The sequence below is a fragment of the Aphelocoma coerulescens genome, chromosome 11 (assembly GCF_041296385.1).
Source record: "Aphelocoma coerulescens isolate FSJ_1873_10779 chromosome 11, UR_Acoe_1.0, whole genome shotgun sequence".
NCBI classification, from domain to species: Eukaryota; Metazoa; Chordata; class Aves; order Passeriformes; family Corvidae; genus Aphelocoma; species Aphelocoma coerulescens.
The window spans coordinates 13,172,199-13,196,942 of record NC_091025.1 but is presented as its reverse complement, the minus strand read 5'-3'; the positions used below and the strand labels follow the sequence as shown (position 1 = coordinate 13,196,942).

General features: G+C 42.9%; 1 protein-coding gene across 6 annotated transcripts in view; it reads right to left on the bottom strand.

Annotated features, from left to right (window-relative positions):
• The window catches only part of ZNF423 (zinc finger protein 423), a 227,762-nt gene that overhangs the window by 16,523 nt on the left and 186,495 nt on the right, over positions 1 to 24,744 (bottom strand). For all 6 annotated transcript variants that reach the window (XM_069026874.1, XM_069026875.1, XM_069026880.1 and 3 more), the window contains 2 exons: positions 6,721 to 6,852; positions 5,029 to 5,144 (listed from right to left, as the gene is read on the bottom strand). In XM_069026874.1, coding sequence (XP_068882975.1) covers positions 5,029 to 5,144; positions 6,721 to 6,852 — 248 coding nt within the window. The remainder of the gene's footprint in view (positions 1 to 5,028; positions 5,145 to 6,720; positions 6,853 to 24,744) is intronic.

Sequence of the window (24,744 nt, the reverse complement as noted above, 5' to 3'; positions counted from 1 at the left end):
TCTTGTAATTTATTAGCTTTGTAACTACTAATAATTAAAATTTAACAATACTCCAAGCACCATAGCAACATTTTTTTAAGAAACGCTAGCCAAATCTGCTAGGATAACTGACTAGGTCATTTTCACAACTTTAAAGGAGGAATAACATTTTAAAAGTCTAAAAAGTAAAAAAATAGAAGTACAAAAGAAGGAAAAATAGGTAGCAGACTATTAAAAGCCTATCAACAAGCAAAATGCAAAGATAAAAAATCTTTTTTAAAATAAAAAAAAGGATGTTACTTGCAGGAAATTAATTCTACACATGATTTTGTGTGTGCTTTGTATGAAATTTAGAAAGAGGTCATGGTATGTTTCCAGTAAGAAGCTCTTGGTGTTTGCCATCTAAGTCACATGTAAGTCCTGAAATACAGTAAAGTTACATCAAGTGAAAGCCCTGCCTTGAAATAGAGGCACATTTCAGGTCCCATTTGTCCTCCCATCCACACAGTCTCAGGGAAAAACATTTTCTGCAACTTCATCAAGACACTACGGAATTGCCTTTCTCTCACTGCCTGAATGGACACTGGAGCCCAGAAACACTGAGATACTGCACTGTTGCAAGCACATAGGGCTGGTTCTACTTAAGTAAGTTTTCTTATACCCCCAGAAAGTAGGTAAAGCCCATTTTTTAAATAGGAGCTGGAGATACGGCTGAGTACAGACTTGAAATTGCTTAAGTCTTTCTTCAGTGCTCCATTGATGGTGAAGTGGAGCCCTTGGACCCAGCCCTGCAGACTCGCCTGCGGGCAGGTGGCTCCCAGCCAAGCCAAGAGGCTCTCATTCTCCTCCCTGCTTCAGGGGACACTGCTGTACCCAGATGGCCCCAAGAACCAGTGGCATGAGCAGCTGGAGATGTTGCTCCCCATTGCCCCCCCTCCCAGGGAGGCCAGGTACAGAGCAGCTTTTTTGTGTTCCCCACTGGGTCACATCTGACCGTGGGGCAGCTCGCTGTGGTGCCCCCTTGCCTGGGCAGGTCACAGTCCTCTACAGGAGGCACATCTAACATCAAGCTGACATTAAAAGCAGACTTAAAAAGAGAAAACCTGCTTAGGGCTTGATCTGCTGTAATCAGCAGAAAGAATCCCAAGGACTTTGATGTGGACCAAATCAAGCCCCTGGAGGACATTCATGGTAAATCATTATTAATATAATGAGTGCAATTTCTGTGCAGCAGCTCATGCCTGTTTATGGATATATGAAAATTGCTAGCTTTTCACATAAAATAAAATGAGACGGGAGACAGACCGCAGTGTTAGCCAATGGGCCATAGTAGCCACTCTCCTTTTGATATGTGTACATTTAAAAAACTGGGCATTTTAAATGACAGCACATTCCTCCAGTGAAGCTCTCTTAATTTAGTGGTTTGACATATCTCCAAATCTGAGCAGAAAAGAAAGCCCTTTATTCATAGCAGGCAATAAAACACCTGAACACCTGTGCTAGGAAAGACCTGGCAGGTACCCTGCTCCCTTGGTACCTGGATTATTTGCGCATTGTTTATTATATCCCTTGCCTTAGTTTTCATCAATTGTAATCATTTAGGAGGAAACAGTATGATTAACAGTACACAAGCAAACAGCAGGAATTAATCCTTTAAATACAAATACTTCACCGGTTATGTGATGGCTCCTTGGAAAAGCAGTGTGGCAAAAGACTATGCACAAAAATCCTCCTCAAGTTTTCTCTGAAAACCACTGCTCAGTCACAATTTGCTTAATACAACTCTTGATGCAAGCAACTGAGGAGGGATCCCTCCTTGCTGTGAATCACACCACAAATATAACTCTCAGCACCCATTGTGTGTCATCATTTCTGACCTATCTTCAGGGTTGGCAGGGTTCCCTGCTACATTTTAAATAGCAAAGATCAAAATTTCACTTGTCAGAGAGCAAGCTCATCTCCCACATCTGAGTGCCCATAGCTCCAGCTGCCTCCAAGGAGCTGGACCAGCAGCTCCCAGCCCAGTTCTTGGAGATGGGGATCTGTTTGAAAGGGCTCCTTCTGCCCTACATATAAGGAAACCCCAACCCTCCACCTCTGCACTTGTTTCAGTGAGCATGTTTCAGTAGGGGGAATGAAATGCCATAGCCTTGGTGTTTTATATATTAGCTACAAATTCAGTCTTTTTCCAGGAGAATTTCATGATATTCATAGCTCTCAATTGTACAAAGTGAGGATGTGAAAAACACAGAGCTGCCAGGCTTCCCTCTTCTGCCCTAAGGGTGTGTGGGGTTATCACACATACTCTTTCCTTTATGTTTCATACTTTATCTTACCATGTTTTCTTTCCTTATTTCCAGTGAGATAATGTAAGCAGTTAAATAGCATTCTGTTTTCTTTTCTTGTGGCAATATCATCAAAGTAACGTCACTGACTCATTGCTCCAGATTCTCACCAAATTTCCCACCGTTTATAAAGCAAGCTCAGTTCCTCAGAGCGTTCCTAAGCCTTGCTTTTACAGCTCCATCAGATGGTATAAACTTCAAAGCATAAACCTATATTAAAATACAGCTACTAGTTCAGCAGCACAAGAGGGTTTGATCACTTCCAGAGCATTAAGCTACCAAAGCAGTATCTGCACCAGGCACTAGAAGTACATTTACAACAGCATTTACAGTTTCTCATCACATGGCACACATGGTGTTTACCCTCTTTAAAAATTGTTCAAAAAACAGCAGGGCTAGTTCATGCCAGCCCATGACATCTCTGAAAGTCACCTCTTCCCTTTGCTGCCTGTCATTTTCCCCACCTTCCTTGTTTTTCCTGCTTTTCAACAAGCACCCTACTCTGAATTTCTTCTTGAAATAGTTGAATGCTCATTTTTGTTACAAGTGTTTTCAGTAGTTTCACTTAAAAATACAAAGAAGGAAAAGAACGCGTACGTTCAAATTTTGATACCAGTTATTTCATGCCAGTAGGAAAGCAAATTCAGAACTGAACAGTCAAATTCATCAGGCAGAACCCCTTGATGGAGGGTGTCTTGCCCACATAGGAATAATTGCACAGCTAAAGACAAAGAAAGGTTTATGCAGATTTAACCCTAAGTAGCAGTTGAACAATTGCTTCACTAAAATAATACTAAATCTTCATTACTCAACAAAAATATAACCAACAGGTGAGGATTTAGAGCAGGCAGCTTACACACCAGAAACTAATGAGATAATCATGCCAAAGCAGACTGGTTCAAAAGTCTTAAGCATTTCTAACTGATTTATACACCCATTTTGTGTCCTCCTTGGCTCCAATATTTGCATTAGTAATTTCCCTGGTATAAAGTAAACACACATTTCTGAGTCACACATTTCACTACTGAAATAAGGACTAAAACTGTGCAGCTAAGTATTGAATTTTCATTCACCCAACATCATTCAAAACGACTCATGTAATTATTATGAATTATTATAAGCAGAAAAACTTTGAGTACAGAAAAATCCTGCATAAAGCCTGAAAAATTACAATCCTAATTTATATGATTAAAGCTGACATTTGCAGCAATTGTGCAATGCACAAAACTTCAGAATTGAAACACTATGTAATTAAAATTGGTAATTGCAAAAAACAGGCCGCTTAGACTATAATTTAACCAGGTTCTCTTTATTTGATCATCTGATTTTAAAGGTTAATGCAGTGGCCTAGGAAGCCAGTGTGCCCATTTTAATTGTGCTGGCATTTTGACCAAACACCACTTTAAGGGAGATATGGGAGGTATAATCAAAGCTGTCTTTGCAAGCCACTGCTGCCTTCATAAAACGTACATAGTGAGAACACACAAACCCAAAATCTGCTGACTTTATTAAAATATTAACAAGGTATAGTTAAAACTTTTGTACACTTATGCAAATCAGGTCACTAGAACAAGAGAAAGAAGAGATCCCCTGGGAGGAAAAAAAAAATAAAATCAACAAAGTGAAAAGATCAGCCATCCTTCCACAGCATGACAGCACAACACAAGAGGCAGCAGCTTGGGAATTCAGCAAGATAAATAAAAACCCTCCAAAGTTTAAGTAAATCATGGTTTATAAAGCTAATAGATTCAAATGGGCATATGGTACCCTTCTATAAAAGGACTGCCTTTCCCAGGGGATGGGAGTGGTGATTTTGGTGGCCTTGCTGCACAGGTGAGATAGGTGTGAGCAGGCCAGCCAAGGCAGGCAACTCCCCACAAGCTCTGTGGCAGGGCAGGCTCTGGTGTTCCATTGCCCAAAAGGTACCATGCAGACACACCACGGAGGTTCAGTGTCTGTGGGTTTAGCACTATTTAGGGTATTGGTGTGATTTAACCCCCAGCCTCACTGCCATGGTTCCAAGGAGGCCTCTGGGGCCAGGGCCCCGAGCAGCAGCATGCCCAGGTCAGGGTCCAGCCCCTCCAGAAGGATTTGTGCCCCTGGGAATGGGTGTGGGCCAAGCACTGGCTCTGTGGAGGCTACAGCTGCTGTGGCTGCAGCCCCCAGCACTGCCAGGGAAAGAAGTGTGTAAGGCCTGGTGTGCAGAGCCACAGCTTGGCAATGTGCTACTGCCTTGGAGGAGCCTCTGCTTGAGCATCATGTCGAGCTGCACCCACGCTTTGCTCTCATACCTCAGTAGGGAAAATTCCTTTACTTATGATTTAGCAGCACGGAAGGGGATGGGGCAGCTACCATTTGCTGAGTCTTTGTATGTTAATCAGTCCCTAAATTATTAATAGAGAAAAAGAAATTATTTACAAGGTGTTTGACGTAGACATGTAAGGATGTAGCAACACTACTGTCAAGAGAAATACTCATAAATCATGATATCTGTCTTGTCTTATTTATTTATTTATTCCAGCCATGCTCAGAGACCCTTTTCTCCTCCAGGCACCCAGGGAGGCAGGAGGAGACTGAGAGACTGTTTAAGGGCAGAAGAGACCATACCAAGGTTAGGCACCTTTTCTAAATGCTGCACAAGGGTGATAGTTGCACAGAGAAATCAACAGCTTTAGCTTTGTTTTTACTCCTGTTGTAAACATACCTGAAGCTCTGTTTGAAAGAAGAACTTCTGTGGGCACTGGGAACAGTCATAAATTTTGTCTTCCTGCCCGTGGACTGCAAAGATGTGCTGCTGCAGTTTGTTTGCCTGTACAAAAACTGAAACAACACAGTACAGTTAGTTAAGATTGCTTCAGATAAGGCACCTTGTCTCGAACTGCACTTCAGAGTCTTTGCAATTGTAACAGGTCCAAGGATATCTGCTAGAGAAGTGCTGATAGACTTGCTTCGGCAGAATTTCCTTACAAGTAGTCAATTTAGAGTCTCCAGGCTGACAGTCAGCTTACTTCTAAAAGACTCTACATCCTGTATGGATTTTTGATATTTCACATAAAGCTAACACTGCCCACAGGTAACTGGAAGAACTCAGTCATCAGACCAAAGAGAGGATGTCACTGCTCCCGTGGGGAGCCCTGGGCCCATGGCAGGTGCATCAGATGCATTTTTAATGCAGGACAACTGGGCCAGGAGAGGCCTTGATGGCTGGTCTGAAATGCCCAGAACAGCATTTCTGGCAGAAATGTGAATCTGAAAGGGCAGGCTCGCCACAATTTTTAGATCTTTAAAATAGGTTGTCCATTCAATAAGAAAAAGGTTATTGTTTAACATCATAAATATCACAGCATCTGCATTATGATTCTGGATTGACAATTATTCTGACTTCATCAAAGGAAATTTTGAAGTGGAACATATTGAACCGCACCTTTAGCTGGTTAAAAAATATTTCTGATTTCATTTTTGTTTCACTTTACATGAATCTGTACATGAAAATGGCTTCTTCCTTCAGCAGAATTTAACACATGCACCCAGAATTTTTTTACAGCATGCTGCAGAAAGGATAAATTACCTCCCAGCTTACACAATAACCAGTTTCTCAAATCGTGGGCCTAACCCTAATGAACACAGGTTCACCTTATTCCCATCAAAGTTCAAGGAATTGCAGGTGCTGCCATTCCCCTTTTCTGACAACAGGTCCACAGTGGCATCTACATGATCCTTATCTCTCAAACAGATTGGAAATGTAGATGTTAACTATTGTGTTGAAGACAGTATAAAAGGCAGCCTTTTCATGCACCCTGCAGAACCTGGAAAAGCAAGATCACCCATGATCATTTGCACTGATGAGACAGCTTAAATGATCTACACAGAAGGAATACCTAGCAGGCTTTCAGACAGGAGTTAGAAACGTGCCACCATAAGAAAACTGGGCTTGAAGAAACATCTGAGACAGCAGCTGGCAAAATCACAGAGCTGTACAATTTGGTTTTACCAAACCTTTACTCCCCTTTACTCAGCACTGTGAGCAGACCACGAACTACCTGGTCTTTAGAGAGTCCTTGCTCAGGTGAATAAGGGCTTGCAAGAGACAGTCCATCCTTTGCAAGTCCCACACTTGGAAACACATAGCACCTTTGAGCCACAAGGCATAATGTAAATGTTTGGAATTGTGGGGGCCATGCAGAGCCAGCTGCATGTGGCAGTGCTGCTTGTTGTCAAATGCCACAGAGCTGCTCGTCAGAGCAAGCCCCAGCTTCGGACAGAGGATATTTGAACATTTCCAAGCACAGTATTTCTTTTTCCCAGGGAAAGGAATACAGTATTTTACAAATCCCCCGAGTGTCATTTCTGGATCTAGCCATGCACGCTGAGGCTTGTCTTGGCCTCCCTGTCTTACCTGTGAAACAAACAGGGCATTTGAATGTGCCTCCCATCCCCTCAAAGCTGTGCTCAATCAGGTGACACAGGAGCTTTGCCGGAGAGTCAAACATCTGGTTACACAGCTTGCACTCATGATTGATGCCTTCCTCTGCAAGGTTCAAATGATACAACTTGTTAGTGACACAGCAGATTAGCGTCGGGGAGGCAGCAGCGGTCGGTGGGGAACGCCTGTGCCGGCACACAGGGCCCCCAGGACCCACAGCCCCAGCCCCAGCCCCAGCCCCAGCCCCAGAGCAGGACAAGCTGCTGGCGTTCAGGGGTGCAGCCCCCCCACATTTCGGCTGCGCTGAAAGCGGCCCCGCGCCTGATCCACCGGGAACCCACGCGCGGCTCCCAGGCTCCCGACAACACAGCACAACCCTGCCACAAAGGGAGAGCAGCCCTGCTCTGGGTACAGATTATTAAAGAGTCAAACAGCATCTAAAATTACTTTAATAGTGTGAATTCAACCGCCAACACTGACAGAAGACTGAAGTGATGTCTTCACCTCAGAGTACACTGCAAACATGCAGCAGAGGAAGGAACTGTTGGAGAGTAGTAGGAGCTGAGAGCAGTGTCTGTGTAAATTTTTGTATCTCTTGGCTTTTTACAAGGTGAAGAGAGACCGCTGAAGGTATTTAAATGTAATTTGAAAGTGTAATTTCCTTGTCATATATCTTAAGTATTGAATACACAGGGTCCATTTTAAATGCCTCTATATTCTAACTGAACTCAGTGAAGTAACAATAATTATTACTCTTGGTTCAAGCCTACCACTTTCGTAAGATTATATGCTTCTCTGTTCACTGAAGTCTGTGGTTCTGGGTGCAGCTGAGCCTTTTTTTGAGGTACTGAAGCCATATTAAAGCAATTTTCACACATAAAACTAAACAATCCTTTGGTTTTCTTGAAGGGAGGGAGAGAGTCAGAATTTTAGGAAACAATATACAATTTATAAAAATCAGAAACCACCTAAAATTTTTAACACTGTGGCTGGTTTCTGCAAATACTTCCTGAAAATGTGTCTTTCCTTCACTGCGGCAGCACATGAACTTCTCATGAAAACATATTTTAAAAACTAAATAAATTCTTTCTTTTGTTCTACACTCAGCTTTATTTTTACATCCTCAAATATCAATGACTATTAATTTTCAGTTCCAAGATCGCTAAGAAACAACTATATTACTCCATTAACTAATTCTTGCCAAATACATTTGGATCTTATGAAGAACGTGAGTCCTCAGAAGCACAGTCATTACTTCAAATTAGCTTTTTCTATCTTTAAAGGGCTAAACAGAAGGAAGGTATTTCTTCCTATGAAGCATTTGGTACTATCAGGATCCCAAAGCCCCTGCACAAGGCTTGGGCAGTGGAGAGCTGCCCATGCTGCCTTGAGGCCAGGTGGGCTCTGAAACCCATGTGGCAGTGGGTGCTCACGGTGAGTGCTGGCACCGGAGCTGGGTGGGGAAGGGGGAAGCAGCATGGGGAGAAGTAAACAGGTGGGTTGGGAAGGAGATAAAAAGAGAAAAGGAAAGAGCCAGGAACAGAAAGATGAAAGGGCTGGTAGCTCCATGGCAGCAGCTCTACGAATTCCCCAAGGAGCCACAACCAGGGACTGGGATATTTCTAGGACGCCACAAGGTTTGCAATGCTCTGCTTGTGCAGCCTCCACGGGTGGGCATGTTGCCCTCTCTAATGCATAGGTTTCCATGCCAGGCTCTCTCCCCTCACTGTGGCCTCAGGCTGGATTCTCCCATCAGACCCTTGCCTGAAAAGTTCTGGCTTTGTGTGAATTTTGCAACCTACTCCACAGGGGAGAAGAGGTGGGGAAGGGACATGAGCCTCATGCTGAGCGTGGCCAGCCACACCGCTGTGTACAGCAACCAAATGCTGCAATAAACCCACAGAGGACAAAGCAGGAACTGGGGGGAAAGGAACAAATGCCTTCTACGAATAAATCAGAGAAATCATGTTTGACATTAATTTTCTACCCTCTACATACTGGGTATTTGGAAAAGAGTGATTCATGTACAGCCTATGGTCCTGTGTGAGCACATGTGTTCATAAATACAGATAGACACATACTGATGACTAGACAGCTGCTCCTTCTCCAGCAGAAATATCTATAATTTGAGTAAAACTAAAAAAAAAAAACCCAAAAACAAACAATGCTCAGCATTTCAGTGAAAGTATATTCTTACAGGCTTGGTATGTTTAATTAGGCAACAGAGATTGTGTATTTTCTTGGCTGATCCCTGCAGTATTTTAAATAGTTAAACCCATAACAAACAAACTAAAACTAGAATGAAAAATAATAAAACATAATGGGTTCCTGCAGATCTGGAAATTTATCCCACTCGAGGCAAGACCTTTTGATTTGCAAATCCACTTCTGAATTATAAGGCCTTCTCCTCACCGGTGGGGGTTTTTATTCCACTCCCACAGGAGTCCATTATGTATTTCTTGTGTCTATAAAACCATCCAGAAAGAAAAAAAGGGGGAAAAAGTACCATGGTTAGCATGACAAACGTTTCTCTTTTCATGCATGTGTATTCAAAATATGAAAATGCCCAAAGATATAGATAGAATAGCTGCTATAATCACTCTCTCCTCTATGGCATTTTACGGTATATTATTTTACACAGAAACACAGCACATGTATAGGGATACTCAGTCACCTTTGGACAATAACTTCCTTGAATTATATAAGATCATATAGGTACATGCGAGGAGGCTTTTTGACGATGCGGTGTGACAGTCAAATGTGTGGTGCTGGGCACTAGCAACAGCAAACATATCATCCTTTCCCTCATTCTTATTCGCCTTTTTTTTTTCTAGCATGACAAGCATCTACAAGAGACCTACATAACTCAAGTGAATTATGCAGCCCCTCTCATTTGTAAAATAAAATGCAGATTTTTACAGTTATGCTAGATCTTCTCCCATGTCTTCATAAGTGTATCTGTGGAGGGATCAGTTGATTACAGGACTAAACGAGCAATGCACAGCAAACAAGAATATTGGGTTTCTTGCCTTTTTTTTTCTGAGCTCAAAATAATAAGCATTAATTTTACACTTCATTTCTCCAAAAAATAATAGGATGTGCTCTTGTTTAAAACAAGCAGGCCTGCTGGATTCTGTCAGGCTGAAACTATGTCAGGCCAAAAGAGGAACAGAGCGCTTTGTGTAAAAGTATCATGGGGAGATGATAGTATCCTGTAATGTTTTCAGTACCTACTTTTGTCTCCAAAAGCATTTGATCCCTGGCAGACACATACTTATTTCCATACTGGTCTTGAGGGAAGCCAGTAGGAATGAGAGCTGATTATCTGAATCCTGAAGGTGAAACCTGGGTGGTGCCCACTGATGTCAAAGGCAGGCATTTGTATAAATTTGGAGGTACATAATTTACTGCCTGTTAGTGAGGATTAGTGGGTTGTGCAGACCCAGCTGAACTGCGGTGGCAGAGCACGTCGCTCATTGTTCCCAAGTTCGGGTGCGTGTGCAGGATAGTTTTAAATATGTTGATAGGGTGTTTAGTAGCACTTGCACTGCCATCCTGCCCATTTTAGAGTGGGAATATGCTTCTCCATAAAGCTATTTCTGCTGCAGCAATGTGCATTTAATACATATTACAATGAGTCTCTAAGCCTCTAAGAGAACCAACACCAGCAGCCTCCTGGCGAGGATGCAGTATAATTAATAATGCTGTATTAAACCCATTTACTGTATCAGCTGCATTTCTAATTATAACTATATTAATGGCAATGTAAAAGTACACGTTAACACTGTCATGTACCAACACGTTATGACAACAGCAAATAGGAGATTTGAACAGCAAAAATCAAGATGGCGTTGTCTTTACTGTTAGTTAAAACTTCTCTCTTCAATTTGATTTAATAAAGCAAAAATTTTCCCTTATGGAATAACTACAATACTCCTAATTTGAGAGATCATGTAAGACAATCTGATGCTCGTTGCTGACAACAACATGTTCATCCCACACTTCCCAGACCAGTATAATTCTACTCTACTGCAGCAAATCAAGACAATAAAGGAGAATTTTTTTCCTGTATTCAGATGTTCACATCCACGAGTTAACTGTGCTTTTAATGAACTTTGAAATACTGTGATTCAGTGTAACAAAGCATTAATATACTGTGTTCACAGAGAACCTTCTCCTGTCCATTAGATCATAAATTTGGTGGAATTAAATGGGCCATGTGCTCTAATTATGGTAGAAATAAATAGAAATTGGAATGAACACAGGGAAATAAAATGAAAACTGCATGGAACTATTCTGTTTATGCAATTCATTTCCCAGTAAATAAGTAATCAAAGGGAAAAATTTATAATGTAAGAAAAGAAGCAGCTTCCCCAGCATTTTTTCCCATTTGGCTGTGAAGGAGCAAGGGGCTGGAACCAGGATAGGAGGACAGTGATGGACACCCCCTCCAAAAACAAAGCCTGCAGAGAACCACTTTGACCCCTCATCTGCCTGGCACCACTCCACCACTGGTTTTCATTAAAAACAATCCAAGGGTGGAAGTAAAACCCAGGTCTGAGAACACGCTGTAACTGCTCCAAGGGGATGGCAAATCTGCAGATGCTCACACCAGATGAAGACTACGTCTGCTGTACAGTCGACATTTCCTCATCGCCATTGCTGCCTAAGCCCATGGCCTGCTACAAAAACCATTTGGAGCACATTGCTCCACTGCATTTTTGCAATGAATCCCAGAGGATGCAGCCGAGCCCCTCCCATGCCGGCGGGGCAGCTGCGGGGTGAGGAGGTGCCGCGCTCCGGCCTGGCGCGGGCCGGCGGCGCTGAATCGCTGTGCAGCGCGGGCACCCTGCCCATTAGGCAGCCTGGGCGGCGAAAGGCAGCGGATTGATGGCGTGGCAACAGAAATGTCACCTGGGGAGCTGGGTGCCGTCCTCCCAGGGATGCTGGAGGTCAGTTACTATGGCAACGCCGAATGAGCTCAACCTTGTAACTGACCCTTATCTTTTTTTGATCTGTGGCCCCCTTGGGACCTTGGCTGGAAATCAACTGGAAAATAATCTGGTCACATATCAGAAAGAAAACTATTTATACTTATTTATTTATCCAGGTAGAGCTCATATCTCCCTTTGACGACTCTGCCAGACTAAAGACACCCGTCACATTCCCTCAGCGTTTTCAGTGGCTGTGTGGAAACACCCAGCTCTGCACTGTGAGAAACCATGCCAAACCCCCGTGCCACTGCAAAATGCACACACACACAAATTGCCATGGATATCTGTGCTCATGACTCTACTGATATACTGCCAAAATCTTGCCTTGCTTTCAGCCCCCGACTTGCCTGTGTGGATAAACATACACCTACACCCCTTCTTGGATGGTTTAATATTTTATGTTGGTATCCGCTAATCATATTCTTTTGTGCTTTATCTCTCTGCTGAAATATGATTCTGCTTTGAAATATATTTATATGATCTAGAATGGCACAACACTGATGTCTTTTATGAGCCGAAGATTGTTTAATAAAATCTTGCATTTCTGCTTCATCCTTATGACAATTTTACTATTATAAGTTTTCAAGGGATATGAGAGCTGTCCACTGTGGTTAGAAACATCACTTTAATGAAAAATGATAACACAGGGGCTTGAATTTTTCTAGAAACTATGTAAGGAGTACCAACAAAAATACAGAGTTCCCAACATGCATTTGTATGTAATTTTGGTGGTTTTCCTTACATTTGCCTATTGATAAGACTCATTAAAATCAGTTCTGTTCTTCATAGTTTTCCAAGGGATGGGCAGCCCAGACAAGGGTTTATCAGCACAAAGGGCAATTGCTCTTCTTCAGGTGGGGACTCTCTGGGGAAAAGGGATTTGGGAAATCAGGGAATGTATTAGGAGACAGAAGTCACAGGACTTACTGGTGCTAGAGGAAGTGCCTATGGATTCCTGGTAACAAACTCCAAAGTTACTTGTGATGTACTTCTTCAGGCTCAAAAAGGTATTCTTTTCCATGCTAAATTAGCCTAACCACACAACGGGCTTTAAACTCTTTCATCATCTTAGGGGGCCTCGAGCTCAAAATATGCAGAATTAGATGCCAAATTATTTATAGGGTAGCTTGTAAGTTCCCTGCCTCCAGTATATGTCAGTACACTGCAGTATTAAAATGACCATCAAAAAGAAGCACGGTCCCAGAGGGACTGGGGATGAGATTGCAGGGCGTTTCCTACTGACTGCAAGTTCCTGCGCTGCTCCAGAGCCCCTGCGCCGCTCCTGGCCGCAGGCTGTGTGCTCCCACTGCACTGCATTCCTGAGGGGAAGGCTGAGCCTCACACACTCGAGATGGGGCTGCCAGGCCCAGCTTCATCAGCTTAATTTTCAGTTTACAAGAAAAATAAAATCTGAAAGTTCAAAGGAGTTCATGGAGTTGTGCATCATCTGTCTCTGACTGCAGAGCCCCAAAGGGACTCGCCTGCAGAGCTTTATTTTAGATTTAGATATTAATCTGGGAAACTGCATAAAGATAATTTATAGAAATGCACTATACTTCAGCACAGTAACTTCACACTTTATCAGCCTTTCTCTGAAGATGCCTTTTTTTAATAGCCTATATTAAAACTTTTTGTGGACTAAAGCCTGATAGGTCTGGCTGCTCCTTCATAACAGTTGATTAAGGAATAATTCCACTGGCTTCCATGCAAAAATGGAAATGCAAAACCCATACAGGAAAAGAAACACACGCTGGTTTTGAGTGTACAACCACACACAGAATTAGCTTTATCCAAACTAATGAACCCCTAGGAACGACTAGAGTTTAGTAAGAATGCCTCATTCTCACATAATTCAACCCAAGTAATGTTTTTCAATGTTTTGAAATACTCACAGTTGTGTTTTTTCAAGTTTAATATCAGTACCTGATGAAAGTGAAGTAATGCAGCCCTGAATCCAGGCCCATGGCCACACAGCCCATTCCCTGCACTATCCTCCCTCATGCCATTGTATCGCTGAAAACTAAATACACTTTATTACTCCTGGTCTCCTCCCTGGGAGCAGCTCCCCGCACTGCTACACAGCAGGAATACATTCATCCTCTCATCCTATTGACAATATCACATTGAAGAGCTCAGTACAGACAAACAGCAATAACTAGTATCTACTTGGCATCTATTCTTCTTGTGAAATTAAAAATTAAAATTAAAACATCATTATACTCTTATTAAACATCCCACTGGAATATGCCCATGCTTTAAAAACATCCAAAGCTTTAAACCTACTTTAAATTGTTGTAAAACCCTTTTTTACTCCTTTTACAGGCCTGGCACGTTCCCCAGCCTCAGCACCAGTCCCCCAGAGGCACGAGGTGCCCTCTCCCCACCGCATCCCACCCGGGCCTCCTGCAGTGCCAGTGTGTGGCGACTGCGGTCGCACAGAGGCCCCCAGAGCTGCCAGGACCCTCCAGCCACGAGAAGGCAAAGGTAAAGCCTTCCCTCCCACAGGCAACCTCTCCCCTGCGTGGGTGCGGGGTGGCAGCTGCATCCCACAGCTACTGCTCAAAAGGCATTTGCCTTTTTGCTGGGTGCATTTTTGTGTGCTCAGAGGCAGGTTGCTGAGCTGGGGATGCAAGGCAGGGTGAGCAGCCCCCTGAGCTAACCCAGCACACCTGGGACAGCACACGGTGTTTGTTAAACACACCAACTCCCACTGATGTGTATCGATGATCTTCACATTACCATTTCCCAAGTACACATTGACATGATAGACTTTAAATCTATCGTGTAAATAATCATCAGATTAATGGCCTCTAATAGTATATAATTAACATGACAGGCTACAAGCCAGTTGTTGTCAACTGCACAGAGTAAGAGAAAGGCATAAACCACTCCCATGATGGCATCAGGGAAGCAGAAAAACCGGTAAAGGGAGAAATAGAAACAAAACTCTTAACAAAAAAATCCGCCTAAACATACAATTTAACTGAGAAACACTGAAGGTTCTTTCAGCCATCAAAACATAACAGATGTAAATTCTTTTTTTTTTTTGAGTGGGAGGGTAGACTTTTATTTCTATCAACAAAGAAAAATTCTCTTATCCCTGCATTGGTGCAATGCCAGGTGAACTGGCATAAGGGGTCTTATTCTGATATTGCAAACTCTGAATAAACATGGAAATATGTATCCAGAAATGTAAACTTTACAGCAGTATCAGCTATGGTTAAATTAAAGATTACATTAGTAGAGATATCTGAGAAATGGTGCAGTAGACACAGATTTAAAAGTGCAATTGAAAACCAACCATGAGCATTGTTTTTGTGGTAGATCACCAAACACTCAGAGATTGGCCAAATGCTGCACCCCCATAATGCTGGGGCAATTTGCACCATTTACTCAAATAAATGCATTTCTTTAAAATATGTATTAATTTTGTTTTCATATTAAGAAACAGTACTCCTAGGGAAAAGTCTCTGGTTAAAAAGCAATCTCTTATGGCATTGTTATCAACTTAAAGACCAAATTTCTTTGAAATACATACAGACAAGCAAAAAACCCAGAAACATCTCTCAGCTTTTTCTTGGAAAATAAAAATGATGGTTACCCAGCTATCTTGACATGAGCATTAGCACAACTGCGCCAGAGCTTACTTGTTCATCTGAGGGTTGAACACGTCACAGCCCAGCCCCAGAGAGGCTCCTGTCCCCCACCCCTACTGAGGTGCCTCCTTCACTCCTTCTCCCCAGACTAGGGCTGGAGCTCGGGGACACAAACCAGTTATTGGGGATGACAAAATGAGGTGCCACGACAAACAGAGGGAACCATGGGTGACTAAACAGGGTCTGGCTGGCTAAGATAGGTAACTGGTTCTGTATGGCATGGATATATCTCAGAGCTCGTTAAGTGCAAATACGCCCAAAAGAATGAACCTCCCCTATGAGAAATATTTTAAATCAGGAGTCCAAGGGTGCAGTAACGAATGATATTCCCTAAGGCAGTCAAAAAGAAGAATCTGCATGAAAACAAGAAAATATCTTAAGCATCTCTGCATTATGCAGACATGTATTCTTTCACTGTGGGATTATGCACAAGTAAATGTACCAAGCATCTCCCATTGATGTTAGTGGAATTTCTTTGGTTAACACTCCCCAGTCCAGGTGGAAATCAAACCCTGTGGCAGCTTCATCTTGAATAAGAGAAACTGTAACCCAGTGACCTTTTGGAAGAGATCTCGCAGCTGAGCAAAGGCTCTGCATAACACAGACTGTAAAGTTACTCTGGGTAGCACTCATCTAACAGAGAAACATGGATTACAATACATAAAACCTAATAGCAAACTAATAACACCTTTACACGTGTTCTTTGTCCTGCATGTGAGCCAGCCAACTTGCACACTTCACATATGATCTGGACAGGCAGCACTGAAGCAGTTGCCCTGAGCTCTGCACAGAAGGAGAGCTCAGGGCCAGCACACACATCCTGTAGAGCTGCGAGGGGCACCAGTGGCAGGGAAACATGGCCAGAAACCTTCTTCTGGGATCCTAAACTCAGCGGACTTTGGCTACTGCCTTGGTAAACAAATTGCTTTCTATTTTACTATGTGAGTAGCTCGGTCAGGCATATATGGCTCTTGGCAGATACTGTCAGTGCACAACATGGCCAGCTTGTGGGGTTTTTTTTTAGTTTTTTTTTAAACACATTTTCTTCATTTTATATGTCATTAGCTTTTTAATCCATTAGGGAAAGCCATGTGCAAACTCTCACACTGTAGACAGACTCCAGAGAACATATGTGGGCTGTGACAGAAGACTTAGCATAAAAGAAAAGGAAAGTCTGTATTTTTGGATAAATAAAGGGATCTGGAAGAGCCAGTCCTACAGTGGTGCCGAAGCAGCCCTCTTCCAGCCACCTGAAAGTGTGAGCATGCCACGGTATCAAAACGCAATGACATCCAGAACGCTCAGATGGCTCACTAACAGCAGGAGTCCTACACAGATATTTTTGCTTAAACTCACCCAGATCTCAGGCTCATGACATTGTAAAGGTTTCCCGGGCTCTCTGCAACTCCTCTCATTCTTAGAAGTTACATTAAAAAAAAAAAAAATTAAATAAAAAAATACCAAGCCCCAGGCCTCTGCTCAAAATGAAGCATTAAGATGTTCCCAGCAGGATGGTGCATTCAGGGTGTGCACGGTAAAGACTGGAGCCATGCAGAGGTGGCTGAGATGACTTGGAAAGATCCAAAGGTGTAGCTGGATTGCTGTAGAGAAAGGCCTGATGTGCAATCATTGAACTTGAAAGAGACTTAGGGGTATCCACCTAATAAGTCCACATGAGAAGAACCATATTCCACAGCCCTGCAAAAGTTACTGAGAAAGAATGAAAAATGAGAGGAAAGATCAAGCTGCTTTTCAGCTGTGCCCTCAAATAAAATAAGATTCTTAATCAAGCCATCATGGAGTCCCTGCTTCAACCAAAACGGTTTCTCTCTGTCAGAGACCTGCTACCCACCATTTTATTTTTTTTTTTTGTGAGTTCTTATTTTAACCTCAGATTCAACAATTGGCATTAAGAAGTCGGCATTTGCTCCTATCACCCCAGAGACATAGGGAAGATACAACCGTATATATGCAAAATAGGTATGAACTCTGATAACAAGACTTTGCCTGTAGGCAAAAATTGACTTTTTAAATGGCAGCCACTATAATAATGTTAGCCTAAGACCGACCCTTGCAGGATTTTCCACTGCTTAGTAAAAACAAGGTACACATTGACAGGAAAAGCAAAGAATTTGCATACTGATAATATGAGGAATGTTTTGCGGGAATGGGGGAAAACAAAATCATAAAATAAAAGTAAAAGGTCTGTCCCATTGAACTACAAATACACCTGCTGTACCAGCATGGAGGGGGTGAAGTGGCAAGTCTGTAGTCATAGAGGCAAGAAGGTCTGCCAAGATCTATTCCCTAAAGCTCATTAGTCTCAACCAGCAGCACCTGAAAAGGCCTTGGGATGCCTTCCCCACACAGCTTATCCTTTTGGAAAACTGCCTACAGGTCTAAAGCAATGGTCTAAGGGATGAGTGGTAGATCATGCCTACTCTTTACATTTCTATTCCTTATGATTACCAACACAAAGTGCATTGCTCACAAGAGGAAGTGCAAGAACAGGGCTTCCTTTCTAATCACACCTGAGGCCACAAACTCCGGCTCCTCGAGGGAGTGCTTTGGGAGACCTGGGATGCCTGGTGCCATCCATGTGCCTGAGCTGCCCCTGCAGCTGCAGGGAGTGGTGCCAAGGCCACCCAGCCCCAGTGTAACCGGCCACTGCCCCATCATGCGCTGGCCCTAGCAGGCTGTGGGGCACATCCCGGGAAGCGGCATGCAGGCAGCGTGGCACGCACAACAGTTGAATCTTTGCAGCTAGATGAGCATCAATTATGCATTGTATCAAAATCCAAAATGCTAGAGCATGAAGCAGGCAATTCAAAGAAACAGCATGAGCAAAGCAAATGCCAAAGATATGAAAAATACGTCCAAAACTGTGACAGAGCGCTCGGCCCCTTTTCACGTAACACCACCAATCGTCTCTCATCGAAGATTTCAAATACTTGGGAAGAGATTACAAAAATATTCAAAGATACAATATTTGTATTTTGAATGTTAATTTGACACAAAGGAGTGTGCATGAGGGAATGTTTATAATCAGCACTCCAATAAACTCACAAATGACTCTAGTATTTTATAAGCTTGTTAGAAACAAATCACTCCCTTAGCTTATATTTACTTACTGATGAATAATAAAAGGCCTCAATACACAAAGAGTAAATTCAAAATGTTTTCCACTTGTTTTATCTTCTATGACAATACTGGAACCCTCTTGTTCAGGCTGTGATTCCCAAACATGCCTCTCCTGGTTTTATGGCTAAATATTGATTTCTCGTACAAGCAGAGGCAGCTTTGAACCTTGGTTCCTGCCCCAGCCCCCCTGTAAAACAGATGCCCTCGTCTGGAGCTGAACAGCAGTGGCTGGCCTTGCTCCTGCCCTTGTGCTGCCTGGAGAGGTGGTGAAGGGAGCATGTCCACTTGTGCCAATTTACACAGCAGTGAAGGTGCAGTCCAAGTGCTCAGTCTTAGAAGGAAGAGGAGAAGATACATAGGCCTGGCACACCTGGAGCAAAGCACAGGACAGTAGAGCAAAAGACTATAAAAAGAGACTTTGCAATATGCTCATAAACCTGCAACAGTCCTGAACAAACACATCAACTGCTTCAGTTGGGCTGCAAAGGCCTGGGCGAGGTGTCAATACAATACAGGCTTCTATGACCACCCAAATACCCTGCACACTGCTGGTGCAACAGCTCAGCCACTGACCACAGCTGAAAAACCCCTTTAGCCTGTTTAAAGCCACCAGGATTTTTTAATGCAATACAAATCATGCTTCAGCAGACAACATAACACCTACACCTTCCAAATGCTATTAGTTATACACCAGCTCAAACCAATAATGCTCTAGTTGAGGGCACAGGAGACCAGTGCTAGCCATGAACCCCTGGCAGTAGCTGTGCTGTGGTACCCACGTGTGCCATGATAGCTGGATTTTAGAAGTAATTGCTGCATGGGTCGGCATGCTGGATTCATAAGTGGTAAGTAGCACAAATGGAGGGAAACAAAAGTTGGCAGAACAATGCCTCATTTTTCTAATGTAACTAAGTGCTGAATGGTAATGGGAATTGTGGGGGTACTTATCTTTCTGCTCTTATTTATCCAATAGAAATAATACAGGGATATTCTAATGCAGGTTTTTACTTAATGTACAGTTAAGCATTACACAAACATTTTATTGTGGTCTGTAAAGATGATCTATTTAGAGTAGCCGAAAAAAAATCAAACACTGCATTCAAGCATAAGTGTTTCTGGTAGATACACAAAGGCAGAGTGACTTTGCAAAGTAAATGTAACACAGGCTTTTGTTCTAGATGGCCCTGTTGCTTCATGCATAGGCATCAAACACATCTTCACCAGCCCTTAAAGACAAACCAAACGCTGCCACGGACCAAGCTGGCTGGACACACAGCATCTTTGTAATTGCTTTAAGATGCTGAAGTGAATAAACACAGCCAGGCCTACCCACAGCCCTGGTAACCACTGGTGCTGCAGAGGGTGGGATGTGAACTTGAAGCAGTTTCTGTAACATGCTTGGTGCTGGGACTGGCCTGGTGGTCTTCGCAGGGAGCTGGGAATCACTGCAGTATTGCAGAATACATAACAAAGCTTGCACAACCCCTACTATTAACCATGATTCAGGTGTGCATTGAGCTGATTAAGCAATTAGTCATCACAAACATACAGCTTAGGATTCACATTTCCAGAGAACATTATAAGATGTTTTAATTTCTAAAATTGTTAATAGCAGAGCCAGGAGAATAATTTTTTTTTTTTTTTTTCACCCATGGACAAGCCATAAAGCACTGTACAGGAATTTACTAAGAAGTGCAACACTGACAAGTGATTCACTTTCAAAATAAATCTCAGGGTTCCAAAGCTATGGCCACATGGCACTGCCACTGCAATCCTCCTCAGGGACAGAGACCACCCGTCAGCTCCCTCACCTGCCACTCTGGCCAGCAGCTGAAGCAGAGGGAAGGCTGCAGATGGAGCATCCCAGAGACTGCTCCATGGGGTGGGTGAGAGGTCTGATGGAGGAGGACCAGGCAAAGGAAGGTGGAGCACTGCTGTCCCAGAACAATGCTGCTGCCATCCCTGGCACTTCAGTACCACTCCTATGGGAAACTGCCCTTGCCACGGGCTTCCCAGCCCTCGCTGGCTGCAACACAGTACCTCCAGCACCACAGTGGGAGGTGCAGTGCTCTTGGGAGCATTTGTGTTTTAAAAGAAGCGCTGGTGTCTGAAACCCCAACCACTTAAGCCAGTAGCAAAGTTTACAGTCTGTACCCAGGTATCTCTCCAAGGCCGTGTAAAGACCAGCACCTGCAAGCCACCAGGTGAGGGGGGCTACTCAGCCCTCTGCTCTTCATCCTCAGGTGGTGCACAGGAGTACAGAGGCACAACATCCTTGGGGGAGAATTCGTTATACATTGTTCCAAGATCAGCACTCCAGTCCCCAGAGAGAACAGTGACTAATCCCCAACCACTCAATAAACTTCATGCTAATGGATGGCAGGAAAAAACATACAATTTCTCAGAAAGGAAGATAATTACTGGGGGCATGTGAAATGCCAAAAATGCAGGAAACAAACAACTGAAGGAAAACCCATATAGGACATGTCAGGGTTTCACAAGGAAAATGCTGTCAACGTGCCACAGTGTGTGTCAGGAACCTCAATGCTCTTTAGTCTGAAGTCACTGGGATTTTCCCTATGGCCAGGGGCTGCAATTTTAACTCTCTAGGTCCATCTTTGATGTTATTGAAAGAGAGACATGAATTTGAAAAGGAAAGAAGTCATATCATGAAGAAAACAGGAAAAATACACTTTTGGGAGGGGAAGGGTCATGGCAGACTAAATGATTGAGTACAAAAACTATACTGCTCTCCATTTTTACAGAAGTGTCCCAAGTACAGTGCCCTCTAGGATTCTCCTTTGAGTTATCCATTTATTTCTTAAAAGCTTTTCTGGAGAAAATAAGCAGTCGTTATTTCCCGGAATAAAAACAAAACAAACCAATCCTCAGACAGCTGGCAGGACAGGCAGGGCACAGCCTAGGCTCGCTCTGGAGCTGCTCCCTCTGCCTCCATGCCTAGCAGGTGTCTCTGAGGAGGGGAGCACACCAGCTGCTCTCAGCCATGACTAAAGCCAGGCACCTCAGGCATGAGTGGTGACAATCCCAGGGCTTTCTGGCAGGGACTGTCCTGGGCCCAGCACCATCGGCAGTGCTGTGCCACCCCACCGCCTGCACAGAGAGCAAGGGCCAACCCCAGCCCAGGCACTGGGCCCTGGATCACAGAGCAATGTGATAGCAGTTTCTAAAGGATCACAACAAAAAAACCTACAATATCACTTATGCTGTTACTGACAGGTGCTAAAGCCCACCTGTACCACCCTATTCCTGCTACAGGCAAATAAAAGAACTTCACATGCCACTCCTTGTGTCATGAGTTGTCCAGTCATCCACTGGCACATTCCCTATGCCCGGCTCATCCGGCAGCTGCCAGCATGGGCAGGGTGGGCAGGTGGGCCCTGCACCTGTGTGTCTGACATCGGGAACAACATCTGAGCACAGGACCCAGCACAGTGTGCTCACTTACATGTGCTGAGTTGAAATAATTGGGGAGGATTTAAAATGGCATCATCACACCATTTCGTTTCTTTTTGCTTTTCAAAGCACAGGAAGTATTTATCAATAAAGATTTTAAAAAGAATTAATTATCACTATCATCAAGTCAAGCTCCCTGGTGTCTCACTGTCCAGCACCTGCCCAAGTCCTCTCCCCTTTCAGTGAAGGATCTACCATCTCTGCACCATCCTTGTGCTTTGGAGCTCTAAAGCACTATTAAAATCAATTCACTTGGTGTCAAAAGCTCTTTCTTCTTGTACCCACCAGTACAGCCGTAGTATTCATCAGATTTTTACCACTAGGATTAATGTTATAAAATGTCACTTGCTACAGTAAAATTTATCAACATTATTATATACCATAGAAACTGCCACCACAGACAAATGCACTACATTAAAATTTTGTCTAGAGCTCCCTAGAGGAAACATTTGCTGCAATTTGTGTAACAGTTTATATATTTATGCTATTTAATGGTACAAAGCAATAATTATGACTTCATTCACTGATAAGCAACAGCATTATATAAATCAGATGCGGATTTAGAACATGCCAGCTTTGTCACTGGCCTACTACTTGTAAATTATGTTGCTGTTAAAAAAAAAAATCTAAGCAAATATGAGTTAGCAGCAGGAAGCTAATAATGTGCCTCCAGCTGTTCCAGTTAACCTGCAAATGTGGCCATCTGCACCTCAGGAGAAAAAGAAAAGGAGAGATAGAGGGAGGGAGGAAAAGGAGAGAGGAGAGAAGCTCCCATCAATGCCAGCACAAAGCCTAGGCCCTGAGCAGTAGGAATGACCTTGCTCCTCATGACCAGGCAAGCACATATTTAAAATCAGAAAAGTTACTAAAGAATAAAGGACCTTTTCTCCCCTAGACCCACAAAAAAAAAAAAAAAAAAAAAAAAAAAAAAAAAAAAAAAAAAAGTCCTTTCCACTGCCTTTTTTCTAGAACAGGCTGTCTTTCACATCTGAGGTTATTATTTACTGCATTGCAGGTCTGTCCAATGAACAGGTTTTTCTTACAACTTCTGCCTTTCATTTCTACTTTTTAACACCTCTTCACAGACCCATCTTGTATTATTATTTTTTTTTTAGTGGTGGTCATTGTAATAGATTTATTCCTGCTTTAGACAATTTAAAATGGATCTGCAGGGCACAAAGGCTGAACTATCAAACAAGACCAAAATTCTCAGATAGAAAGTCACAGATCTTGCAGTGCACAGCAGCTTCACTCCTACCTTTGGGTTCACGGGGATGAGGTGTCCTTAGGACGTGCAAGTAGTGTTTGCTCAAAGATTATTTTATAAGAGACTTCTGTGGAATCTGGGTCACAAGGAACTGACACAAAATATTCCCTTTGACATTCACCCTCACACTGAAGAGACAGTGGCTGAAAGTGCAGGTCCTGTACATTGTTACGCTTTGGTAATCTGACAGCAGTTTAAAACTAACAATTCTCCAAGATCCTTGTTAGCAAGGGCTACCCCAATACACCTCCTAGAAAAGGATGGTGAAGGCCTCAAAGGATTTTTTTATTTCTTTTTTAAGGTCTGACTCTGTAAAACAACGAGCTTAATTCCTGTGAAGGGCATGAGGTCAGAGGGATCAGCACACCTCGCCGGAGCTGCACCGCTCCGCCTCGCCCGCACTCTTCCACAACATCTTTGTACTGCCAATCCACCCCCAGCACCCCAAAAAAGCCTTGTTCTGGCACAGGTCATTGAAGCTGCCGTTGACCTTGTGATGCTTAAACAGACTCAGGATTATCATCACTCTTAGAGTAAAAAAATCTCATCTTGCCTCTTCCAAAATTAGCAATCCAATTTGTTTCATTGTTTTAGATGCACATCTGTTTGCACCACTTCAACTGTCATAGTTTTGATAAAACTCTTGAAGTACTGAAAGTGCCCAGTATTGAGCCTTGTGGACCCTGATCTTGGGGGTGGGCAGTATGAGCTCCTCAGAGCACAACACAGTCACAGAACAGGGGATCTGTGTCTGAGCAGTGTTGTATGGACCTGACTGCTATTATTAGATTTTCACCAAGGAAACGTGATTTATCTTCATTCCAATTTTTGTAACTATAACTCCCTCCAATGCTAACTGCATTTACATGGATTTATAATTCACTTGAAAGATTAACTCAGGCATATATAATTTCAAAAAAACAAACCCAATTTTTTTCTTGAAAATACTGAATTTACTTTAAACTGATCAGGTGTGATAATGTTGGGGCACATCTGTTTTTAAAGCCATCTTTAATGCTTTTCTCTGTTTAGGAGTTTTGTGGCTCAATGTTGTTTAATATTTTCAAGTGAAACACCTTACCAATCTTTTCCAAACATTTACACTACACTTTGGGGATGTTGGTGGATATGATAAAAACTGTGATTTGCAGTAGGTTAAAGAACCAATAGTTGCATGCTGACTCAGTAAGTTACCAGCATTTACCCTCTGAATTGTGTTAACCAATGCAAAGTGCCAGCAGTGCGATGTGTCTGCTCAGGCAAAGGCATGAGCCATCTCTCCAGAGGAAAATCAGCTTTCCAGGTAAACCCGTAACTTCATCCGGCCTTTCTAAAATTAAATTAATCTAGAAATTGCCACATCTTTGAAAGCAGCTGAGGTGATGCTCTACTTTTCAATATCAGAATATTCATAACAGCAAACAACATATACAAATTCTTCAAGTGCCGTTGAATATCCAAACAC